This window comes from Scyliorhinus canicula, chromosome 7, assembly GCF_902713615.1.
Source record: "Scyliorhinus canicula chromosome 7, sScyCan1.1, whole genome shotgun sequence".
Classification (NCBI taxonomy): domain Eukaryota; kingdom Metazoa; phylum Chordata; class Chondrichthyes; order Carcharhiniformes; family Scyliorhinidae; genus Scyliorhinus; species Scyliorhinus canicula.
Window position 1 is genome coordinate 170,235,703 of NC_052152.1, and position 24,255 is coordinate 170,259,957.

Genomic DNA, 24,255 nt, shown 5'->3' on the forward strand with positions numbered 1-24,255 from the left:
CTCTAATTCTTTTTAAAATTTAAAGTGCCCAATTTTCTTTTTTCCAATTAAGGGGCAATTTAGCGTGGCCAATCCACCTACCATGCACATCTTTTGGGTTGTGGAGGTGAGACAGATGCAGACACTGAGAGAATGTGCAAACTCCACATGGCCAGTGACCCAGGGCAGTGATCGAATCCGATCCTCCCCGCCATGGGGCAACAGTGCTAACCATTGCCACCGTGCTGCCCTAGATTGTCTCTACATGAATGGAAGCCTAGATTCCCTATAATATATCCTAAACACAATAACATGGCAAAATACATTTAATCAGCTGTTTTCCCTTATTGTTTTGTCTTTTATCCTGAACATGATGTTCAGTCAAGCAGATGATGATTCGGTATATAGACCTTTAAGATGATAACTAAGAAACTTCTGTTTCAACATCATCTTTAAAATAAAATTATACAAAAAAAACCTTATCCTAAACTTTAATCTGGCAAAGTTTTATACTGAAAGCAATGAAATTATATTTGAATAGCACCCCTGGATCTTCACCCATCGATAGTTTACCGTCATTTTTAGGGACAAGAGCTGTTCCAAGATTCTGCAGTAAACCACAACACTGGAGTGTTACTGGCTTTAGAGTGGAGGCCTGATGTGAGATATCTTTTTACATGTTAACTTTCCTTTTTTTAAATCACATGGGGGTAATTGGCACTCGAGTGCTTCCTGCTCTCATCCTAAAATTTGCTAATTCCATCAAACAAAACACTAATTATCCTTTTTTTCTCTCATCTTTTTAGTTGGTAAGCAATGCTATTCAATTTCTGGCATCTGTTTGTGAAAGGCCACACTACAAAAATCTATTTGAAGATCAGAATACGTTAACCAGTATCTGTGAAAAAGTTATTGTTCCAAACATGGAATTCCGAGGTAATTTATCCCGTCAAATACAGAGATAGCTCTCTCCGATGTTTCAGTGAAACTGTTGAAAATGCGTGTTGGTGAAGACAAAATTGGATTTTGCTATTGATGGCATTAATTGTTGAGTAGCTTGGTGACAGTCATCAGCTGGACCTAGATGAAGACTGGCAGCTGAGTGAGATGCCTGAGGACTATTAGCAGTTGTGGGATAATTAACTGGGGCCATCAGAAGTGCAGGAATTAAAATGAAGCACGTATGTGTAAGTTGACTTTGGCAACCATATAGAATGTTGTTTTCAGGATTTTGTAATTATTTACAAAATGACCAGAATTCTAGCTTAAAAATAAAATCTGCAAATGCATTGGGTGTAGTATTTTGGAATGTAATTGCATGAGTTGCTTCGTATGTTTAACCCTCAAATTAATTATTTACTGCATTGATACTTATGTCAAAAAAACTCTCATATTTACAAGCAGCAACATATTTTTTTAGCTGCTGATGAAGAAGCGTTTGAAGATAACTCTGAAGAATACATCAGGAGAGATTTGGAGGGATCAGGTAATTTAGTGTTTCTTGTCCACAATAATGGATGTTTGATTAATCAGGATCACAACCACTAATCACAACGTTGATAAATGTTCAAACTGTCTAATATATTTTGACATTCCTTATTTCAGAAATAGTGGCTGTGACTTCCAGCCAAGAGCTTCATGTTTGCTTTCTCCTTTATCGGTTTTGCTTCTTTTGGCATCTGCCCCAAAAAACAATAAATTGCCTGGATATGTCTGATCCATAAAAATGTAGGCAAAATCTAATCCAAGCAATTATCGCCGAAGCAGCCTCCAACCAATCACCTACAAAATCGTTGGTCAGCGAAAGTGCTATCAGGGAACTCCTACTTGTCAACACAGTTTGAGTTCCACCAAATATGTTCGAACTCCATCACAACCTTGTCCCAGGCATGAGTTCAAGCTGAATCCTCTTTGCAGCATTGGGCATTTGACCAAACACGGCACCAAGAGGATCTAACAAATCCAAGGTTAATGGAAGCTCTTCCAGTAGCTTAACATACAAAAGAACTGTGGTTGTTCAATGTCAGGATCATTGCTGCAAGAAAGCTTTAGGATATTCTTTGCTCATCCATCTTCAACAGCTTTATCAATGGCTGAGCCTCTTTAATAAACCCAGGGCTGGAGCTGAGTGTTAACCTTAATTTCTCCAAAATGAAGGAGCCAATCCAGTCGCAATCTTCTACAACAAACGGGTAATTCGCCTCATCCTGACCTTCAGTGGTACCAAGGTCATATGACTTTGTGAAGTTAACATGCTGTCAATAATTTCATATTTCTGTTGATGTTGACTGCAATTAGTTTCACTGCCAAAATTTACTGTGAGTCACAATTAAACAAAAGCTTAACTCATCCACTATCAACATCATGATTGTAAGAGCAAAGTTGAAGCTGGATACTCTTAAGTGATTCACTTCCAGATCCCTTAAAACATTGCCACTATCGCAAGGCTCAAGTCTGAAGTGAAATGAAATAGTTACCACACAATTGGATAGAAGCGCTGTAGCAACACTCAAAGCTTAACACTATCTGGGACAGAGCCAACCCCAACAAATTAATCCCCCAATCATTGTAGCAAAACAATCCACCTTGACATGGCTGCACTAGACCATTTTCAGGAAGCAATATAACTCGCTCAATTCAGCACACCACCCAGCCCTGTGACCTTTATGACCAAGAAGGAGAGAAATTGCATGATTACAGAAATGCCATCCCTTGAACACCTGACTTGTGCAGATTTTGCTATTCCTGCATTGTTGATTACTTAAAATCCTGAAATCCCTGCTGAACTCGAATAAACGCACCATCAACGTAAGGGTTGCAAGTAGCCAATAAGGCCACAATCACCATTTTTGGGGGAACCCAGATAGGCAATGAATGTAGCCTCCCTGACACCACCCAAGCACATTCTTTTTAAAAATCCTTGTATGACTTTGTGAAATTATGTCAGATCGATGAGTTGATGGTCCCTGGAAGTTAACATGCTGTCAATAATTTCATATTTCTGTTGATGTTGACTGCAATTAGTTTCACTGCCAAAATTTACTGGGCGGAGTTCAGCTCAGTACTGAAATGATGTTCTGGCTGAGATCTGTGTCAGATGAACAAAGGAAATTATAATGTCGAAAAATATATTTCTTCGAGGAGTTGCGTAAGAGCACATGGGCTACAGGGTAATTTGATAAGGAGGATGCAAAATTGGCTTAGTTGTAGGACAAGAGGGTAATGACAGAGGGTTGTTTTAGTGACTGGAAGCCAATGTCCACTAGCCTACCAGAGGGATACATGCTGGGCCCCTATTTGTCACTTATATAAACAACATAGATGACTATGTGGAGGGTAGGATCAGTACATTTGTACATGGCACAAAAATTGGCCAGGTGATTAACAGTGAGGTTGAGTGCCTTGGGTTGCAGGAATATAGAGGGATGGTCAATGGGCAGATAAATGGCACATGGAATTTAACCCTCAAGTCTGAGGTGATACACTTTGGAATGAATCATTTGACAAGGATTCAATGAGGGAGGGTGGTGGAGGCGGGTCGCCTCACATCCTTTGGAAGTACCTGAATGAGCACGTGGCATATTATAACTTTCAAGGCTATGGGCCAAGTGCTAGTAAATAAGTAGGTCAGGTGTTTTCCACGCGCAGACCTGCTCTCTGCGACTCTGTACGGTTAAATGCTAAATTTGTGAAACTCTGAAATAGCTTATAGGGAAAGCAGTAAACTGACATTCATCATCTGGACTTATTTTACTTTAACAAATATTTCAATTGTGACCTTTATAAGCCAAGTGAGTATTCTTAATTTATGTTCCCTCTTTCCACTCATCCACCCCAAACAGCAGACTCATTCTAGGGTTTATTAATGTATAACCTTTTTGCAGACATCGACACAAGGCGAAGGGCAGCTTGCGATTTGGTGCGGGGACTTTGCAAATACTTTGAAGGGCCGGTAACAGCGATATTTTCTGGCTATGTCAATTCAATGCTGCAACAATATGCCAAGAATCCTTCCGTTAATTGGAAACACAAAGATGCTGCAATTTATCTTGTGACGTCACTTGCCTCCAAAGCTCAAACTCAAAAGGTACTGTTTCTCTATCCCACTGGAACAATTTGTGTTTACTGGTGTCTTGCTTTGAATATTGAATACGTTTTTTATTTTTATTTTCAGCATGGAATAACTCAAGCAAATGAGCTTGTAAATTTATCAGACTTCTTTGTCAATCACATACTGTCTGATTTGAAGTCACCAAATGGTGAGTTGAAATATTCCACCAATAACCTTGAAACAATGCTCGAATTTGTGCACAGTTCAAAACTATATATATGCAGTGTAATGGGTTTACTGATAATACGCAATCACGAATGGAGAGAAACTTGTCACTGAACCGATGTGCTTACGGATGGTGCAAATACATAAACAGAAGTAACTGAATCAGAAAGCTCAAATTTAACAGGTGTATTGCTTACCCCAATGCTCCTGGCATTTTGCAGCCTCACAGTAGCTATTGGAATGTTTTTATGGAGTGTATTTCAATTGTTTTCTGGCACAGAGTTCATAGTCTTACTTTAGCACTTAACATCAAGAATAATATATCTGATCTGTTTGCTTTGAATTTTGTTTACAGTTAATGAGTTTCCTGTGCTGAAAGCAGACGGTATTAAATACGTCATGATTTTCAGGAATCAGGCAAGGGCTTTTTGTACTTGATATGTTTTCGCATTATCCACGGTTACTGTTGAACGCAAGAAAAATGTCAGTAATTGTAAAATATGATTGTCTTTCACACACACTGTTACTGGATTTCTAGCAATGTATCAAGTTAAAATTGATAATTCATCGAGAAATGTACCTTAACCATTTAAATTTGTTTTGTTCTTGACTATTTTTCATTGTCATTATTGTTTTTGCCACTGAAGGTAACTTGTGTGTTGATTTTACACTTGCATTACAGCTTCCTAAAGACCAGCTTTTGATGTCTCTCCCACTGTTAATTAACCACTTACAAGCAGAAAGTATTGTTGTTCACACCTATGCGGCCCATGCTCTTGAAAGGATATTCACGATGAGAGGACCTAACAATACAACTTTGTAAGTGTTTAGTAGGACTGCAGTTGAGGTCTATTGTTTAAGGTGGTGATTTATTGCTACCTTGTGTGTTTTGACTTATGTTAATAAATCGATAGTAAAATAGTGTCATATGAAAAGATATTATTTTTTTAAGGAAAAATATTTTTATGTTTTTAGAATATCTGCTGTGGAGCTCGCTCCCATGGTTGAACAGCTGTTAACAAATCTTTTCAAAGCCCTGTCTTTGCCTGGGTCTTCGGAAAATGAATATGTTATGAAAGGTGAGGATGGTTCAGCAGTAAGTTGTTGGTTGGCTAACTTTAGATTAATTCATTCAATGACAGTAAAAGTATGTCTACGAGCAATGTTTTGCTTATTCAAAATTTAATTCTCCACATAGAATGAAGTACTTACAAATCAAATTATCCTAATTGTGGGAAATGAGGTCTTTTGAGAATCTCTTGAAGTCCAGTCCAAATTCCTGTTACAATTCACCACCTTTAATACCTTTCCAACCACAAAGAGCACTAATTTAAATGTCCTTTCGAAGGCATGCAACCACACATCCAAACTACCACATGTATGTATATGACCAGTGGCTAAAGGTACGTATTGCGTGATATGGGTGAGCTGACTTCATCTCAATGCTGTTTTATTTTCCCGTACTTTTTATCTTCCTTATTCAAGATTGTAGACCCATTTCATTTCAATTGTCATGCATTGGTTCCGTCAACGGGTTCCTTCATACCAAGCAAGATAAGCATGCAGCTTACCTTGATTTGGGAGCTTAACTTCAGCATTCTGGTAGAAAATGTGAATGCAAGGGATTTTGTGCTCAGCCTCTGCTTTGCTTTTAAAATACATACCGATAGAGTACATCAAATCTGGCGATCCAAAAATCAGAAATTGTTTCCCGCACTCCAGCTATCCTGACCCCACCTGACCCAGCTCTGAAAAGTTCGGGGAGTTGCCAAGTACTGATCAGCTTTGTGCATCTGATGTTTCCCGTGCTCCACCAAAACTTGACCCCAACGACCCAATGCAGAGACGGTTGAACTCCTCGGGGAAGGACAAAAGACTTGTAGAATCCAGTGAGTTAGAATATTTAGTTATGTATTGTACTTGAGATTAGGACATGTGTGCTCTTGCTCCAGTACAGGGTATCGTTATTGAGGCTTTGAAGCCATTATGGCTACCGAAATATAAGGTCTCAGGCTTAAATTCAAGCATTGCACTTGATTCTCAAAAGCCTTTAAGTTTTATAGAGACGGGTTGCCTTTTTGCAGCTGGCACAAGTCAGTTCAAAGAAAGTTACAGTATGAAAGCGTGCTGCATAATCTTACCAAGTTTAAAACAAAATGGTTTTGAGTTCTATGGGATATTTGTAACGTAATTTTAGTTTAATATTTTCTCACTTGAAGCATATGTCTGGTTTTAACTTGTGTTGGGGCGTGAGGGGGAGACATGAAAGGCTATCAAATTAAGTGCATGAGAAGTGAATTAATATCAGCAGTGATATGGCCATTAACCTAAACTGCTTTGTAGTCATGAATTGGTTTTCCTGTGTCCCCTAGTCACTGAATTGTTTCCCGAAAACCAGCATGTTCTGCAATCTGGCATGGACATGGTCCTGAGATTGTCGGATTTCAGGTATTCTACCTGTATTAACACTACGCTGCTTGTGTCTTCTCCGACTCATTAAACGTTTATAAGTCGGCTATGGTTGAAATGCACATTTTGGTTCATGTAACAGTCGTGGAAACTGAAATAACACCAGTGTCTGTCACCAATGTCCCTCAGTGCAGATCTATGGGTAGTACCCCTCTTACTGCATGTTATAGTTCCATTTATAGACATCAAAACAAAGTATCCATCTATCAACATTTATATGGACATGTCCTATCCTTTCATTGCAAACAAGCTGCAGAATAAGTATCTGAATTTGCAATTTAAATGCAGTTCCTTTAATACTGAAGAATATGGTTTGGTGGTGAGAAAGATGTTAATTTTGAGGAAGGAAGTGATATTTGTGGCATGGTACAAGGTTGCTTTGGGCAATGCAAATCAAAAATATTTTAACAGCTCAATTCCTTTTCATATGATCATTTGGTATAAAACTAAAGGTAGCATTTCTGCACTCTATGTAATCAGTGTATGAAATTAATCGCTTTCCTCTTTTGTCACCTTGTGTCACCATTCTGTACCTGAGTGCACGGGGACAGTGATTTGCTCCCAAGCTTTCCAGGCATTAGAGACACAAGAAAGTGAAGATGATTAATATTGTATATAGTGCACTCCAGCTCACACAATAATGGATGACTTATCAGTTTTCGTGGCTACAGGTTCAAGTCAAAGTATTGGGTTGGGATGCTTGCTTACTCATTTCACAAGAAACAGGTGTATAGCTTATGGAAAAAAAGAGCTACTAAATATGTTCTCTTTCTATTGACAGCCATTATGAGAAGTTTCTCCCTTCTCCAGGAATCAATTGTTCCTTATGTTCCTACACTGATTACCCAGCTAACACAGAAGCTATTACTGGTTAGCAAGGTGAAGTACCCATTTACTAATACCATATACAGTTTGTTTACTTCATTTAGATTAGTTTTGAGTGTATTAAATCCTTCTATTTATTAAACTCTTTGGAAGTTATGATGCCGTCTGAAGAAAAGATCAATACATTGAATTTCGATTTGTATTTGTTCGTTCTTAGATATAATTCTTTTAAGAGCCAGCTCGCTGATAAAGCTGTGGAATCACTTGCTGTTGCCCAGTTGGTGGCACACTCTTCTGAGTCAGTATTTTGATTTAAGCCTCAAAATGGACTCTGTACCTTGCTGTAGTACTGAGTAAATGCTGCATAGTTAGAGGTTCCATCTTTTGGATGAGATGGTAAACTGAGACTTGCTCAGATGGACATGAAAGACTCCATACCTCTAGATGAAGGAGTGCAGGGAGTTTTTCCAGGCTTCTAGTCCGCCCATTCAGTTAACACAATTAAATCCAGAAAGTCTGGTCATTTGCTCATTGGTTGGACTTAAATAAATACAAATTCTTTCTTTGTTAACATGTTTTAGTTTGTCAACATTGATTTGAATTTGATATTGTCATAGAATCCAAGCAAGCCGCACTTCAACCATTACCTGTTTGAGTCTCTCTGCCTATCTGTGCGCATAACATGCAAGGCAAACCCTGCCACTGTGAGAAGTTTTGAAGAGGCACTCTTCCCAGTGTTTACAGAGATCTTGCAGAATGATGTGCAAGGTGAGTACAGCTCCAAATAAATTCACTAACTAACAGTGAATTCACTTTTGGATTACAGTATTTCTGACCATATTGTGCATTAACATGGAGAGAAAAGCAGGAATGATGAAAATCTTAGGAGCAGTTGTAGTTCACCTGCAAGCTGAGATCAGTTAACTAAAGTACAGCCTGGAGATGAAATCTGGGACCTCCATGACCTGTATTGTTATTTTCCATAGATAGAATTTACAGTGCAGAAGGAGGCCATTCGGCCCATCGAGTCTGCACCAGCTCTTGGAAAGAGCACCCTACCCAAGGTCAACACCTCCACCCTATCCCCATAACCCAGTAACCCCACCCAACACTAAGGGCACTTTTGGACACTCAGGGCAATTTATCATGGCCAATCCACCTAACCTGCACATCTTTGGACTGTGGGAGGAAACCGGAGCACCCGGAGGAAACCCACGCACACACGGGGAGGATATGCAGACTCCGCACAGACAGTGACCCAAGCCGGAATCGAACCTGGGACCCTGGAGCTGTGAAGCAATTGCGCTTTCCACAATGCTACCGTGCTGCCCTTATGAAAACTATACTTCGTTCCAAGCAGAAGTCGGGAATTTTAACCACTGACATACTCCAGAGATTCGGTGCATGTACTCAAGAGGGCTGAACATGCGCATTTTTAATAATTTTACTTTTATTAGGATCGAGGGTGCAGCATTCTGGTGCAGAGGTGAAATGGTGTATGAACCCCGGACAGGTGACTGAGAAGCTGTGTGCCATGGAAGACTCGTTTTCAGGGCAAAAAAGAGGGAGCAGGTCGGGGTTCCAAGAGGCAAGGATAAAGGGCAAAGCCCCAAATGGTAGAGAAAACTTGGAGATATCGCAACGGGTGTGTCCCAAATGGGAACAGCGACAGGTCCCAATTAAGTTAAGAAAATGAGAGGAACATAGAAATAGGCTAAGAACAGGAAAAGGGCTACAGGGAGCAAATCTTAAATGAAGAGGGCTCAAGAGAAGCCCTGGAAATCAAAGGGAGCTATGGAGAAGCCCTAAAAGTCTTAAGTAAGCAGCAGAAGATTGGTGACTCTGTACCACAGGTCTTTGGGGCAAAGGTGCCCCATTGCAGCAGTAGTATTCTGCTGGGCCCGACCAAAAAATCTGAAGTTAAGTTTGTGAGTTGGGCCTTGGGTCATATTCAGGAATCTTGGGGAACAGAATCTCGGGAGAAGAGATTGAAACCTTATGAGGTGGGCCATTGTTAATGCCATCAAAGATGGAGTGACCTTTGGAGGGAATTTCCAGATTCAATCTTCATAGGTAAATATTGGAATCCTTGTGAAAAAGAGAAAGTTTCAGTGAGCTTGATTGACTTAGTCTGAGTTACCTGGATGGGTTGTTGAGAAATCCGTGGACTCTATGTTGGTTGCATCTGCCGTTTATGGTGAAGAGTGGTGTGTTTGACCACAGGTTGCTTGTTAATTCATATGTACCTCATATTTACCCTGAAGGTTAGAGTATTAGGTAGATATTGTAAATTGTTTTCTCTTTCTGATCGTGTGCACTGAAGTTTATATTTGTTTGTTCAAAACCAGTGGCATACTGTGGCATTATTCTCCAGGCAAGTGTCTTGAATCCCAAACTTTGTCTCCCTCAAACAAAACACTTTGATCCCTAGCCTAAACTTACTGAAATCTGGTGGTCTGGTCAAGGATTATAACAGTATGCCTTAGTTACGCATTGCGGAAGTTTACTGAACCATCAGAAGTCCAGCCCTGCATATTGGGCTAGTAGAGATGCTGAGAGACCCTTTATGGTTGCCATTGGTGATGTATCGTCCCAATGCTGCAATTGGGAGGAGCTCATTAACTTTTGTTTTACAAGCTGCAGGTCCCAATGAGGTTTTTCGCTGCAGCTCACTGATTTGTTAAGCAATTGGAGCCAGCTGGCACGCAAGGCCTGTGGGGGCAGGTGGAAACCGAGGTGGATGCGGGGAACAGTGGAACTGATGAAACAGGCTGTCTGCAATTGGAACCTTATGTGGCCTGGTGTACCCTTCTTGCAACTCTTGGCCCCGCAAGAACTGACTTTCACCTGTCCCATGTAAGGCCCCTCGACATGGGGAGAAAGTCAGGTTGGCATGAACCTGCAGACTTCCTCCACTTCCCCTTAAAGGTTTTGTCCGGAGTCCTGCGACATGTGCAGAACCCTTATTTACATAGTTTAAAAAGATTCTTCCTGTGTTAGGTGACAATCCTGGTACGCTCATTTAAAATGAAAGTTGATTCAAGCGGACAAATCGGTGCACATGGTCTCTGTCAGATTTTCTGTTTTTCAGATGAGAAACAGGAGAGAGTCTCCCTGATGCTTTCAACGAACTTGAAATTTCAGATCATTACACACCTCAACATTGATTTATTTTCTTCTTTCCGTTTCTGCTTTTTAGAATTCCTCCCTTACGTTTTTCAAGTGATGTCGCTGCTTCTGGAAATATACAGTGCTGATATCTCTCCATGTTACATGGCTCTCTTCCCACACTTGTTGCAACCACTACTCTGGGAACGTGTGGGAAACATCCCCCCTCTTGTCAGACTACTGCAGGCTTTCCTGGAAAAAGGAGCAAATTCCATTTCTACAAGTGCAGCTGACAAAATTGTACGTGGAATTATTTCAACTCTTTGGAACATTTTTCGAAATTAGCGTTACCCGATCAAGTTTTATTTGATTTATAGCACTTGTAATACTGAGTAGAATCAGACTATGTTCAAATGTGCAATAATACTTCTTGAAAAGTTTTAAGGATCCAAAACTATTTGCACATTCTCCCCATGTCTGCGTGGGTTTCACCCCCACAACCCAAAGATATGCTGGTTAGGTAGATTGGCCATGCTAAATTGCCCTTTAATTGGAAAAGAAAAATAATTGGCTACTCTAAATTTTAAAAAAAATCCAAAACTATTAGTTGTCTCCATGAGATATATTGGGTAACTCAACTCCAGCAAAGGTGTAAAATTGCAGTGGAAGTGAAAATCAGAAGGAGGGGGGGCTAATGCACTGCCAATATATTGCCACTGCACTACGTATCTGCAGCCAAAGTGAGAAATTATTCGCATAGAGTTAAGCTTTGATAACCATTTGCAAGAAGTCAGAGCCTGGTGCTATTATTACCTGAAGATCGTTGATTTTACTTTTTAACTTTTATCCCCTTTACAAGGACAGCAAATGCTGCTTTACCATTAGATAAAAGTGTTTTTATTGTTGGATACTTGCTTTTTCCAACAATTTGATGGTTTAGTCTTTGCGAGCTTGCAGAATGTCCATTTCAACCTTCTTGCCCTGTGCCTTTATTACACAATGGTGTCATTATATCTTGTTTGCTTGTTATATAAATTGTTGAGGTATTTATGGGATGATTTATAAATAGTTGAGACACCGTTTTTTCAAGGACTCTCTTTCCCAATATTTTCTTCTTACAATGAAATCAAAGCAGCAGAAAATCAAGGGAGCAAGATTGTAATTCCATTCGTGCTGGAAAATGGCTTGTGATCAAAGTCAGATTTGTTATTTTTCCGTTTGGATATCACTTCACTTTATTTTTACAGTTTTGCCAGAAACTTTGAAGAAAGCATAAACATAACGTGCCAAGATTTTGACTAAATTTATCCTGTTCGGTCCTTTCTGTTCATGATGGAGAAACATCTGGTATCTAAGTTAACTTAACGTAAAACCTGACATGTAAGCCACAGTGTGCTGTTTTCCAGGCTTGGTTTATTTTGGGCTTACCTTCACTCATTCCTCCAGGGAGCTGGTTTCGCACAGGGCTACATCGCTGGCTTTGAAAGCAAACCAAGGCAGGCCAGCAGCACGGTTCAATTCCCGTACCAGCCTCCCCGAACAGGCGCCGGAATGTGGCGACTCGGGGCTTTTCACAGTAACTTCATTTGATGCCTACTTGTGACAATAGCAATTTTCCTTGACTTCCCTGCACCTGCATACAAATGCAGATTTTTGTTTTCTTTTTACTCCCTTTGGGATCTGCAGTATTTCTCTTTATCAGCTGAATGTTAGTTTACAATCGGTTTTCAGGATTAAGCATGTACTCCTAACTTGTGGAAAGATCATAAGGAATATGGGCAGAAGTAGGCCATTTGACCCTTCAAATCTTAATCACCATTCGATAAGGTCATGCTCATCTTACCTCGGCTCCACCATCCACACTGTTTCCATCTCTCTTAATTTCCTTACTCTCCATCCTATTTCTCTCTGACTTGAATCCACATTGTACTCTAGGTGTGGTCTCATCAAGACCCTATATTGTTGCAGTAAGGCTTCATTCTTTTACTGCAATCCCTTCATAATGGTCAGCATACCATTTACTTTCCTCATTGTATTCTCTACCTGTGTATTAACTTCATGTTAAGTGTTCAAGGGCAACCAAATCCCTCTGAACACCAACATTTCCAAGTTTCTTGCCATTTAAACAATATTCTTTTTCCTACTAAAGTGAATAACTTCAAATTTCTGCATATTATATCCCATTCTTACCCTCTCATGTAACTTGTCTCAAACCTTGTAAGCCTACTTGCAACCTCCTCAACAGTTTGCTTTCAAACCTAAATTTGCACTATTGACAACATTGGATGCATTACACTCAATCCCCTTATCCAATTCATTGATCTAGATCGTAAACCTCTTGAGGTCCAAACACTGATCCTTGTGGTGCCCAACTAATTACAGCCTGCCTAACTGAAAATACTTTGGTTCATCATGGAATGCACAAGTGGGGTTTAATTGTTCAATTATTAATCTAAATGGGACATTTGTTTGTACATCAACAAATTTTGTGACCAAAATGTACTCTGATCTATGTTAACATCAGAGATGCAAGGAGAGCAGCATGAAGCTTGCAAAAGACATGCTAATTTAGTTCATACAGTTTTGTTCTTGTCATCTTTTTCTGTTTGTTTTAACTTGCACCGTGACCGTTTTCCCAAGTTCAGTTTTCCTAATGAACTCTACTTTTTTTTAAAAACATTGAATTGTTATAAATAATACAATGGAAATGTTGACAGAAATTAAACTTGGCTATTGTAATGTATGTACTGACTATTTAGTTTAATTAAAACTTTTGTGTTTTGAATTAGGCATTTTATGTGTTCTATGCCTGAGCTTTGACACCTCAAAGAAAAGGTTGTTTGAAGAGTTTGCATAATGATAATGGGCTTAGGTGGAAAATAAAGCCAATTATATCTGGGAGTTTGGTAGGAAGCTGCGTATTGATTAATTGATGTTGTGCTTGGCCCATTTTTGTTGAGTATAAAATAAATTATCATAATTTGCAGAATGGGATTTTGGGCTAAATTGCAAATCTGTATCTTCAATGTAGGATTCTCAGTTGGGCAGCTTCACAATATTCAACAGCTTTAACTATTTCCAACTGGTCTCTTTGAGATAGCAGAATTACATTTCAGCAAGCATTTAGAAGTTATGTAGAGTGCTATTAAATGCAATTAGTTCTCTTATTGTCAGGAAAAGAAAAACCCTAAAGAATGACACCATCTGTTCTAGTAATGTTCATCAATGCTGGCCCCAAGGAGCTGGTTTAGCACAGGGCTAAATCGCTGGCTTTTGAAGCAGTCCAAGGCAGGTCAGCAGCACGGTTCAATTCCTGTACCAGCCTCCCCGAACAGGCACCGGAATGTGGCGACTAGGGGCTTTTCACAGTAACTTCATTTGAAGCCTACTTGTGACTAAGCGATTTTCATTTTTTTCATTTCATTCAATATCTACCCATATTCTAGGATTAACATGCCTGCACTAAATACAAACTCATTGCAACATTTGAGATCAAAATCACAATATGTGGGATATTTACCATTTTAAAAGAAGCATAGAAATGCAAGCATTTAATGAATTTATGACTGTACCTGAGAAAAATAAGAAGCTACGTGTCAGTGGTACAAGACAAGCTGATAGAGAAAGGCATAAATGCTGAGTGGTCACAAGCAGAGTGAAGAGCTGTGAAACTAATTGTGGCATCTGGAAGATACATTTTCTTGACTAGTATTGGTGCCTGGTAGTAAGCAGGAAGTTAAACAGATAATTTGAAAAAAACGATTTAGGTGTAGATTTTTCCTGACTTGCTGTGTTTTTCTTTATAATCATAGCCAGGATTGCTAGGAGTCTTCCAAAAGCTAATTGCATCTAAAGCAAATGACCATCAAGGTTTCTACCTGCTTAACAGTATAATTGAGCACATGCCTCCGTAAGTATAGAGCTACTTTCTACAGTTTTTTGGATGTTAATAGCTGAATAAATTGTGTTCATGGATTGTTCTTGTATTTTACGCCTGACAGTGATGCCATGCACCAATATCGGAAGCAGATCTTCATTTTGCTCTTCCAGCGGCTTCAAAATTCAAAAACAACAAAGTTTGTTAAAAGTAAGGGTTTTTTTTGTTTCTGAAGAATCCCTTCATTAACATTTTACTAAATAGTCTGACTTTTTATTCCCTTTAGCAAAGTGACAGACCTCTTTTTAAAAATTCCAACTCGATGCTTTCATGCATGAGATCAGGAAATTCCCAAATGGAAACCCAAGAAATTTAACCTGTAATTTACCACTGACACTGTTTATTCGTGCTCTCGGGTGCTAACTTTTATTTGGAGGGGGAATCTTAATTTATTGATTGCCTGAATGTGTTATTGTTTTGTTTCTTAGGTTTCTTGGTGTTCATTAACCTTTATGCTGTGAAATATGGAGCAATAGCATTGCAAGAAATATTCGACAGTATACAGCCAAAGTAGGTATCGTGGCACTTTAATGAGAAAAGGAAAATTAACTTCAAAATGGTTTATTTTTGGTTACAGCTTTCTTACTGCTGTGCAGAACAGCTGCTCTTCGCTGCTTATTGGCACATATCAAAAATCTTTTTCACCTGCCTTGTCTTTGCTTCGCAACTGCCACATTATGAAGTCCTCTTTTTTGCATTTAAGTTGGGCATGGTGTGAAACCTTAAGATAGATAGAGAAATACAGCACAGAACAGGCCCTTCGGCCCACGATGTTGCGCCGAACATTTGTCCTAGGTTAATCATAGAATTTTGGACAATTTTTCATGGCCAATCCACCCAACCTGCACATCTTTGGACTGTGGGAGGAAACCGGAGTACCCGGAGGAAACCCACGCAGTCACGGGGAGGATGTGCAGACTCCACACAGACAGTGACCCAAGTCGAAATCGAACTTGGGACCCTGGAGCTGTGAAGCAATTGTGCTATCCACAATGCTACCGTGCTGCCCTTAAGAAGTTAACCTACACTCCATTATTCTACCCTAATCCAAGTACCTATCCAATAGCCGCTTGAAGGTCCCTAACTTTTCCGACTCAACTACTACCACAGGCAGTGCATTCCATGCCCCCACTACTCTCTGGGTAAAGAACCTACCTCTGACATCCCCTCTATATCTTCCACCATTTATCTTAAATTTATGTCCCCTTGTAATGGTGTGTTCCACCCGGGGAAAAAGTCTCTGACGGTCTACTCTATCTATTCCCCTGATCATCTTATAAACCTCTATCAAGTCGCCCCTCATCCTTCTCCGTTCTAATGAGAAAAGGCCTAGCACCCTCAACCTTTCCTCGTATGACCTACTCTCCATTCCAGGCAACATCCTGGTAAATCTCCTTTGCACCTTTTCCAAAGCTTCCACATCCTTCCTAAAATGAGGTGACCAGAACTGCACACACTACTCCAAATGTGGCCTGACCAAAGTTTTGTACAGCTGCATCATCACCTCACGGCTCTTAAATTCAATCCCTCTGCTAATGAACGCTAGCACACCATAGGCCTTCTTCACAGCTCTATCCACTTGAGTGGCAACTTTCAAAGAACTATGAACATAGACCCCAAGATCTCTCTGCTCCTCCACATTGCCAAGAACCCTACCATTAACCCTGTATTCCGCATTCAGATTTGTCCTTCCAAAATGGACAACCTCACACTTGTCAGGGTTAAACTCCATCTGCCACTTCTCAGCCCAGCTCTGCATTCTATCTATGTCTCTTTGAAGCCGACAACAGCCCTCCTCACTATCCACAACTCCACCAATCTTCGTATCATCTGCAAATTTACTGACCCACCCTTCAACTCCCTCATCCAAGTCGTTAATGAAAATCACAAACAGCAGAGGACCCAGAACTGATCCCTGCGGTACGCCACTGATAACTGGGCTCCAGGCTGAGTATTTGCCATCCACCACCACTCTCTGTCTTCTATCGGTTAGCCAGTTTGTTATCCAACTGGCCAAATTTCCCACTATCCCATGCCTCCTTACTTTCTGCATAAGCCTACCATGGGGAACCTTATCAAATGCCTTACTAAAATCCATGTACACTACATCCACTGCTTTACCTTCATCCACATGCTTGGTCACCTCCTCAAAGAATTCAATAAGACTTGTAAGGCAAGACCTACCCCTCACAAATCCGTGCTGACTATCCCTAATCAAGCAATGCCTTTCCAGATGCTCAGAAATCCTATCCCTCAGTACCCTTTCCATTACTTTGCCTACCACCGAAGTAAGACTAACTGGCCTGTAATTCCCAGGGTTATCCCTATTCCCTTTTTTGAACAGGGGCACGACATTCGCCACTCTCCAATCCTCTGGTACCACCCCTGTTGACAGCGAGGACGAAAAGATCATTGCCAACGGCTCTGCAATTTCATTTCTTGCTTCCCATAGAATCCTTGGATATATTCCGTCAGGCCCGGGGGACTTGTCTATCCTCAAGTTTTTCAAAACGTGCAACACATCTTCCTTCCTGACAAGTATCTCCTCAAGCTTATCAGTCTGCTTCACGCTGTCCTCTCCAACAATATGGCCCCTCTCGTTTGTAAATACTGAAGAAAAATACTTGTTCAAGACCTCTCCTATCTCTTCAGACTCAATACACAATCTCCCACTACTGTCCTTAATCGGACCTACCCTTGCTCTAGTCATTCTCATATTTCTCACATATGTGTAAAAGGCCTTGGGGTTTTCCTTGATCCTACCCGCCAAAGATTTTTCATGCCCTCTCTTAGCTCTCCTAATCCCTTTCTTCAGTTCCCTCCTGGCTATCTTGTATCCCTCCAGCGCCCTGTCTGAACCTTGTTTCTTCAGCCTTACATAAGTCTCCTTCTTCCTCTTAACAAGACATTCAACCTCTCTTGTCAACCATGGTTCCCTCACTCGACCATCTCTTCCCTGCCTGACAGGGACATACATATCAAAGACACGCAGTACCTGTTCCTTGAACAAGTTCCACATTTCACTTGTGTCCTTCCCTGACAGCTTATGTTCCCAACTTCTGCACTTCAATTCTTGTCTGACAGCATTGTATTTACCCTTCCCCCAATTATAAACCTTGCCCTGTTGCTCGCACCTATCCCTCTCCATTACTAAAGTGAAAGTCACAGAATTGTGGTCACTACCTCCAAAATGCTCACCCACTAACAAATCTATCACCTGCCCTGGTTCATTACCAAGTACTAAATCCAATATGGCCTCCCCTCTGGTCGGACAATCTACATACTGTGTTAGAAAAGCTTCCTGGACACACTGCACAAACACTACCCCATCCAAACTATTTGATCTAAAGAGTTTCCACTCAATGTTTGGGAAGTTGAAGTCGCCCATGGCTACTACCCTGTGACTTCTGCACCTTTCCAAAATCTGTTTCCCAATCTGTTCCTCCACATCTCTGCTGCTAATGGGGGGCCTATAGAAAACTCCCAACAAGGTGACTGCTCCTTTCCTATTTCTAACTTCAACCCATATTACCTCAGTAGGCAGATCCCCCTCGAACTGCCTTTCTGCAGCTGTTATACTATCTCTAATTAACAATGCCACCCCCCCACCTCTTTTACCATCCTCCCTAATCTTGTTGAAACATCTATAACCAGGGACCTCCAACAACCATTTCTGCCCCTCTTCTATCCAAGTTTCCGTGATGGCCACCACATCGTAGTCCCAAGTACAGATCCATGCCTTAAGTTCCTGATTCCTGATGCTTAAGTACCTTATTCCTGATGCTTCTTGCATTAAAGTATACACACTTCAACCCATCTCCTTGCCTGCAAGTACTCTCCTTTGTCATTGTTACCTTCCCCACTGCATCACTACGTGCTTTGGCATCCTGACTATCGTCTACCTTAGTTGCTGGACTACAGATCCGGTTCCCATTCCCCTGCCAAATTAGTTTAAACCCTCCCGAAAAGTACTAGAAAACCTCCCCCCCAGGATATTGGTGCCCCTCTGGTTCAGATGCAACCCGTCCTGCTTGTACAGGTCCCACCTTCCCCAGAATGCGCTCCAATTATCCAAATACCTGAAGCCCTCCCTCCTACACCATTCCTGCAGCCACGTGTTAAACTTAACTTTTCACTTATTGTCAACAAGAAATTGCACCAATAGCTCCTCTTAGTCAGAAGAATCTCACCTGAGATTCCTGGAGGCAAAAATGGAAAATAAAACAATATCCAGTTCATCAGCTTTTAACAACCAGAGATCACCTGTAGTTGGTTCCCACTTCAAGCTTCATTCCAGAGATGAGGTGAGAGTGACTGTTATTGACTTGGAAGCAACATTTGACCCAGTGTGGCATCAGGGAGCCCTTCTGGAATAGAAATTGGACAAATCCCTTGACTGGCTAGATTCATCCCAGCACAGAAGATGATGGTTGCCTCGGAGGTTCCTTAGGACATTGTCCTATGCAAAACCATTTTCCGCTGCTGCATCAATGGCCTTCCATCTGCCATAAGGTCAGAATTAGGAATGATTGCTGATCATTGTACAGTGTTCAGTTCCACTTGCAACTTTTCAGCTAATAACGCAGTCTATGACCACATGCAGCAAGACCTGGGCAACATTCAGGCTTGAATGGGTAAGTGGCAAATTATATAAGCACTGCAAATGCCAAGCAATGACTGTCTTCAAGAGTCTAGCCATCTCCCCATGAGAGTCAATGGCATTCTGGCAGAGAATGGGTCCTTTTCTGGCTGGTGAAGTGTAACTCATGGGGTGCTGCAAGGATCAGTCCTTGGACCTCAAGTGTTTACAATCTATATAAATGATCTCCAAGAAGGGACAGAGTGCAACATAGCATAATTTGCAGATGGTACTAAAATAGGTGGGAAAGCAGGCAGTGAAGAGGAGATAAAGGTTTTAAAGATGGATATAGATAGGCTGGGAGATTATGCTAAATTTTCCAGATGAAGTTTAACGTGTAAAAGTGTGAGGTTATCCATTTTGGCTGAAAAATAGAAAAGTAAATTATTATCTAATGGGGATCTGGGTGTCTTCGATCATGAATCGCAGAATGTTGGTATGCAAGTACAGCATGTAATTAAAAAGGCAGGTGGAATGTTAGCATATATTGCAAAAGTGTATAAAGGTAGAGAAGTATTGTTGCAATTGTATAGGGTGTTGGTGAGACCACATCTGGAGTATTGTGTCCAGTTTTGGTCGTCTCATTTGAGGAAGGATGTGGTGACATTGGAAGCAGTTCAGAGGTGATTCACCAGATTGATTCCGGGGAGGAAAGGATTGACGGACGAGGAGAGATTAAAGAGTTTGGGTTCATGCTTGTTAAAGTTTAGAAGCATGAGAGGGGATCTGATCAAGGTACATGAAATATTAAAAGGGATTGATAAAGTAGTGTAGAAATGTTCCCCCTTGTGGAGCAATCTAAAATGAGAGGTCACAGAGAAAGGTTGAGAGGCGGTAGATTTAGAACTGAGATGAGGAGGAATTAACTCTGAGAGAATGATGAATTTGTGGAACTTGCTGTCCCACAGTGTGGTTGTGTTTGAGTCATTAAATGGTTTCAAGAAGGAGATAGATATGTTTCTGATTTTTTTTGTAATGGGTTAAATGGATATGGGGAACATGTAGGGAAGTGGATTTGAGACCAGGCAGAGATCAGCCATGATCTGATTCAGTGGCGGAGCAGGCTCAAGGGGCTGAACTGCCGACTTCTCCTAACTCCTATGTTCGTATTATTATCATTGAATTACCCACCTTCAAAATCTTGGGGTTCACCATTGGCTAGAAACCGAACTGAACCAGACACATACTGTTGCTACAAGAACAAGGCTGGGTATTCTGAAGCAAATGACACCTCCTGACTGCAACAACTTTTCACCATCAACAAGGCACAAGTCAGGAATGTGATGAAATGCTTCTCACTTGCCTGGATGAGTACAGCTCTGACAACACTCAACAAATTGGACATCATTCAGGGCAAAGCCAGTTTGACATGTTCCAGCACTTCTCAAATCTTTGATCGCTACCATCTAAATGAATAGCAGCAGGCACATGGGAATACCATCAAGGCCACAGTTCATCCTGACTTTGGAACGTTCCTTCATAGTTGAATCAAAATCCTATAATTTGCTACCTAGAATTACCTTCAGTACACAGATGACACAAGTTCATCACCATCATCTCGGAAGTGGAATGGATCGGCAATAAATGGAGGCCTTTCCAGCAACATCACATTCACTGAATTTAAAAGACTGAGTTTTATATGTTCAGCCAAGTATAATGTCTACATACAAATTTTGTGAACCGATATCTTGCTAAGTAAATAATTAATTTGTTTCTTCTGAGTTTACCTTCACCTTTTACTTGTGTCTTATTTTGAAATGACATGCAGTTGTTTTGTTGCAGAATGTTCGGCATGGTTTTGGAAAAAATTGTTGTTCCAGAAGTACAGAAGGTGTCTGGGCAGATTGAGAAAAAAATTTGTGCAGTGGGCATTACAAAGATCCTAACAGAATGTCCTTCTATGATGGACACCGACTATACTAAACTTTGGTAAGTTGGTGTGGGGTTTTTTTGGAATGAGAGTCTGTGCTTTTTAAAAAAAAAAATAATTTTTTTTTAAGAGTATTCAATTCATTTTTTCCAATGAAGGGGCAATTTAGCGTGGCCAATCCACGTACCCTGCACATCTTTGAGTTGTGGGGGCAAAATCCACGCAAACACGGGGAGAATGTGCAAGCTCCACACCGACAGTGACCCAGAGCCGGGATCGAACCTGGGACCTCGGCGCCGTACGGCAGCAATGCTAACCACTGCGTCACCGTGCTGCCTTGAGAGTCTCTGCTTTGTTTGGAATTTGTTAACTTGCCAGCCAGCCTCTGAAATAAACTGGATTAAGACTGAAATTAGTTTCTTTGGGGCGCGGGGGGGGGGGGGGGGGGGGGGGGAAGAGACATCCAACTGTACAACTCTTGTACAGTTGGGATGGTCTTGCGACACTCCAAATTCAGGCAGGTCACCTACATGAGGAAATAATTTTTATTCTTTCACGGCAGGAAGTACTGCCAGTTGCACAAACTGGCTTTCAAGAGCTCAAGCAAGGACTGGAGTCACTGGCGCATCTGTGAGGCTGAGGGCTACGTGAATAGCACATTCCGACAGGTGGTTACACCAGAGTTTAAGGGGCTGGAGGCAGAGGGGGAAAAGGGTGACCATCAAGCAGGTAGTGCAGGAGCCCCTGGGGTCCTCCTCAGAAATTGTTTTTTTATTTTGGAAGCTGGTGAGGGTGCTGGTTCTCACAGGAGTGCAGTCAGAGCCAGGTTTGTGGCACCACAAATGACTTGGCTGTACAGGAGGGAAGGAAGCCGGACAGAGCAGTAGTGAGGGGGGATTCGTTAGCTCGGGGAACAGACAGGCATTTTTGTGGCTGTAGACAAGGGTATCACAGAACGGCTGCAGGACATTCTGGATGAGCAGCCAGAGGTCGTGGTTCACATGGTACCCATGACTTGGGTAGGAAGGAGGAACCCCCACCCAGGTCCCCATTCCCTGAACTTTAACTTACCCGCTCCCTGTAAATTGTTCTTTTAAGCCTCCCCTGTATGACCACTACTGCTATAAAAAGAGGGAGTAACTTAGCTCTCTGCGCCCGAGTTACTCCACGACAATCCTGCCGGGGATGCACTTTGCTGCACCTGCATGCGGTTTCAAAAAAGATTGGAAGGATGGCCCAGCAATTACAAACCAATCAATTTAACATTAGTGGTGGATCAGTTTCTGGAAACTTATTTCGGATAGATGTAGTAGTCACATGGAAAAATGTGAATTTTTTAAATAAATGTTTTAATTGGGTTTTTGAACAAAGAATATTTACCATTATGTACACAGAATAAGAAATACATATATAGAAGAGAACATACAAAAAAAAAGTAAGAATAAAAAAGAAATAAAGTAGAAGAACTGGTAGGGTATTGTGCACCAGCTCAACAGCAGCAACTCTGTACAACTGGCAAAATTATTTACAACACATAGTAGGTGACTGTTTGTGGGGGGGGGGGGGGGGGGGGGGGGGTGGAGACTGGGGAGGCAAATATACATTTTGGGTGCTGGAGAAACAATTACAGTGGGCAATACTCGAATGGGTTTGGAACAGGATTCTGCGACGGGCGATCAAGGAGGCAAGGGCGTCCGCCCTCCCCAGGAATAGATCTGGCTGGTCTGAAACCCCGAAGACTGCCACTTTCGGGCATAGCTCCACCCTCATCCCCACCACTTTGGACATTGCCTAGAAGAAGGCTGTCCAGTACCCCGCAAGTCTGGGGCAAGGCCAGAACATGTGGGCGTGGCTGGCCGGGCCTCCTTGGCACCGTTCACATCTATCCTCCACCTCCAGCAAGAACCTACTCATATGGGTTCTTGTTAAGTGGGCTCGATGTACCACTTTTAGCTACGTCAGGCTGAGCCTAGCGCATGTGGAGGTGGTGTTGACCCTGTGCAGTGCTTCGCTCCAGAGTCCCCACCATATTTCAATCCCCAGATCCTCCCATTTTTTCCTTGTTGCGTCCAGTATGGTGTCGGCCCTTTCTAACAGTCGGTCATAAATGTCGCTACAGTTTCCTTTATCCAGTATGCTTGCGTCCAATAACTCTTCCAGTAATGTCTGTCGTGGCGGTTGTGGGTATGTCCTTGTCTCCTGTCGCAGGAAGTTTTTGAGTTGTAGGTACCGTAGCTCGTTCCCCCTGGCTGGCTGGAATTTCTCTGTCAGTCCGTCCAGTGTTGCGATCCTGCCGTCCGTGTATAGGTCCCTGACTGTCAGTATCCCTGCGTCCTGCCCCCACCTTTTGAAGGTGGCGTCAGTCAGTCCTGGTGTAAACCTATGGTTGTTGCTTTGTCTCCGTGTTTGTATAGGGTCCCAGGTGCCTCGCCGAGTTGGTGCACTGCTCTCCTCGTGGAGAGCAGATCAAAGTTCCTTTGTAGCTCTTTCCTCTCCGCCAGGAGCTCTACGGTCGTGGCCTCGGAGTATTTGCGGTCTACCTCCAGTATGGAGGTGACCAGCTGCTGCCTAGCCGCTCTTTCCTCCCTATCGCTTCACGCTTTGAAAGCGATGATTTACCCTGTTAGTACGGCCTTTAGTGCTTCCCAGAACGTGGAGGGTGAGACCTCCCCATTCTGGTTGTTCTCCGTGTACTCTGCAATGGCCCACAATATCTTTTCCTTGAAGGCCTTGTCAGCTAGTGGGGTAATGTCCAACCTCCATGTGGGGCATTGGGCCCTGCCCGTCTCCAGCCTCACGTCCATGTAATGTGGAGCGTGGTCTGATATCACAATTGCAGAGTACTCCATTTTGTCTATCCCCGAAAGCACTGTTTTCCCCACCACAAAGAAGTCAATTCTGGTGTATATGTTGTGTAACTCCTTCTCCCCTGGGTCAGTGAACCTCCAGGGGTCCACCGCTCCTATCTGTTCCATAAAGTGACTGGGTGCCCTTGCCATTCCTGGGGTTGTCCCCGTTTTGGGGTTTGATCTGTCTGCCGTTGGATCCTGTACACCGTTGAAGATCCCCCCCAATGATTAGTCGGTGCGTCGCTATGTCCTGGATTTCTGCCATGGTCTTCATGATGAAGCTCGTGACGTCCCAGTTGGGTG

General features: G+C 41.9%; 1 protein-coding gene across 4 annotated transcripts in view; it reads left to right on the forward strand.

Annotated features, from left to right (window-relative positions):
* cse1l (CSE1 chromosome segregation 1-like (yeast)) overlaps positions 1-24,255 on the forward strand; it is a 70,576-nt gene that overhangs the window by 41,563 nt on the left and 4,758 nt on the right. For all 4 annotated transcript variants that reach the window (XM_038803247.1, XM_038803246.1, XM_038803249.1 and 1 more), the window contains exons 10-23: positions 786-915; positions 1,400-1,465; positions 3,864-4,066; positions 4,154-4,238; positions 4,611-4,672; positions 4,938-5,074; positions 5,231-5,334; positions 7,506-7,603; positions 8,167-8,317; positions 10,749-10,957; positions 14,470-14,567; positions 14,659-14,744; positions 15,023-15,104; positions 21,016-21,162. In XM_038803247.1, coding sequence (XP_038659175.1) covers positions 786-915; positions 1,400-1,465; positions 3,864-4,066; positions 4,154-4,238; positions 4,611-4,672; positions 4,938-5,074; positions 5,231-5,334; positions 7,506-7,603; positions 8,167-8,317; positions 10,749-10,957; positions 14,470-14,567; positions 14,659-14,744; positions 15,023-15,104; positions 21,016-21,162 — 1,658 coding nt within the window. The remainder of the gene's footprint in view (positions 1-785; positions 916-1,399; positions 1,466-3,863; positions 4,067-4,153; positions 4,239-4,610; positions 4,673-4,937; positions 5,075-5,230; positions 5,335-7,505; positions 7,604-8,166; positions 8,318-10,748; positions 10,958-14,469; positions 14,568-14,658; positions 14,745-15,022; positions 15,105-21,015; positions 21,163-24,255) is intronic.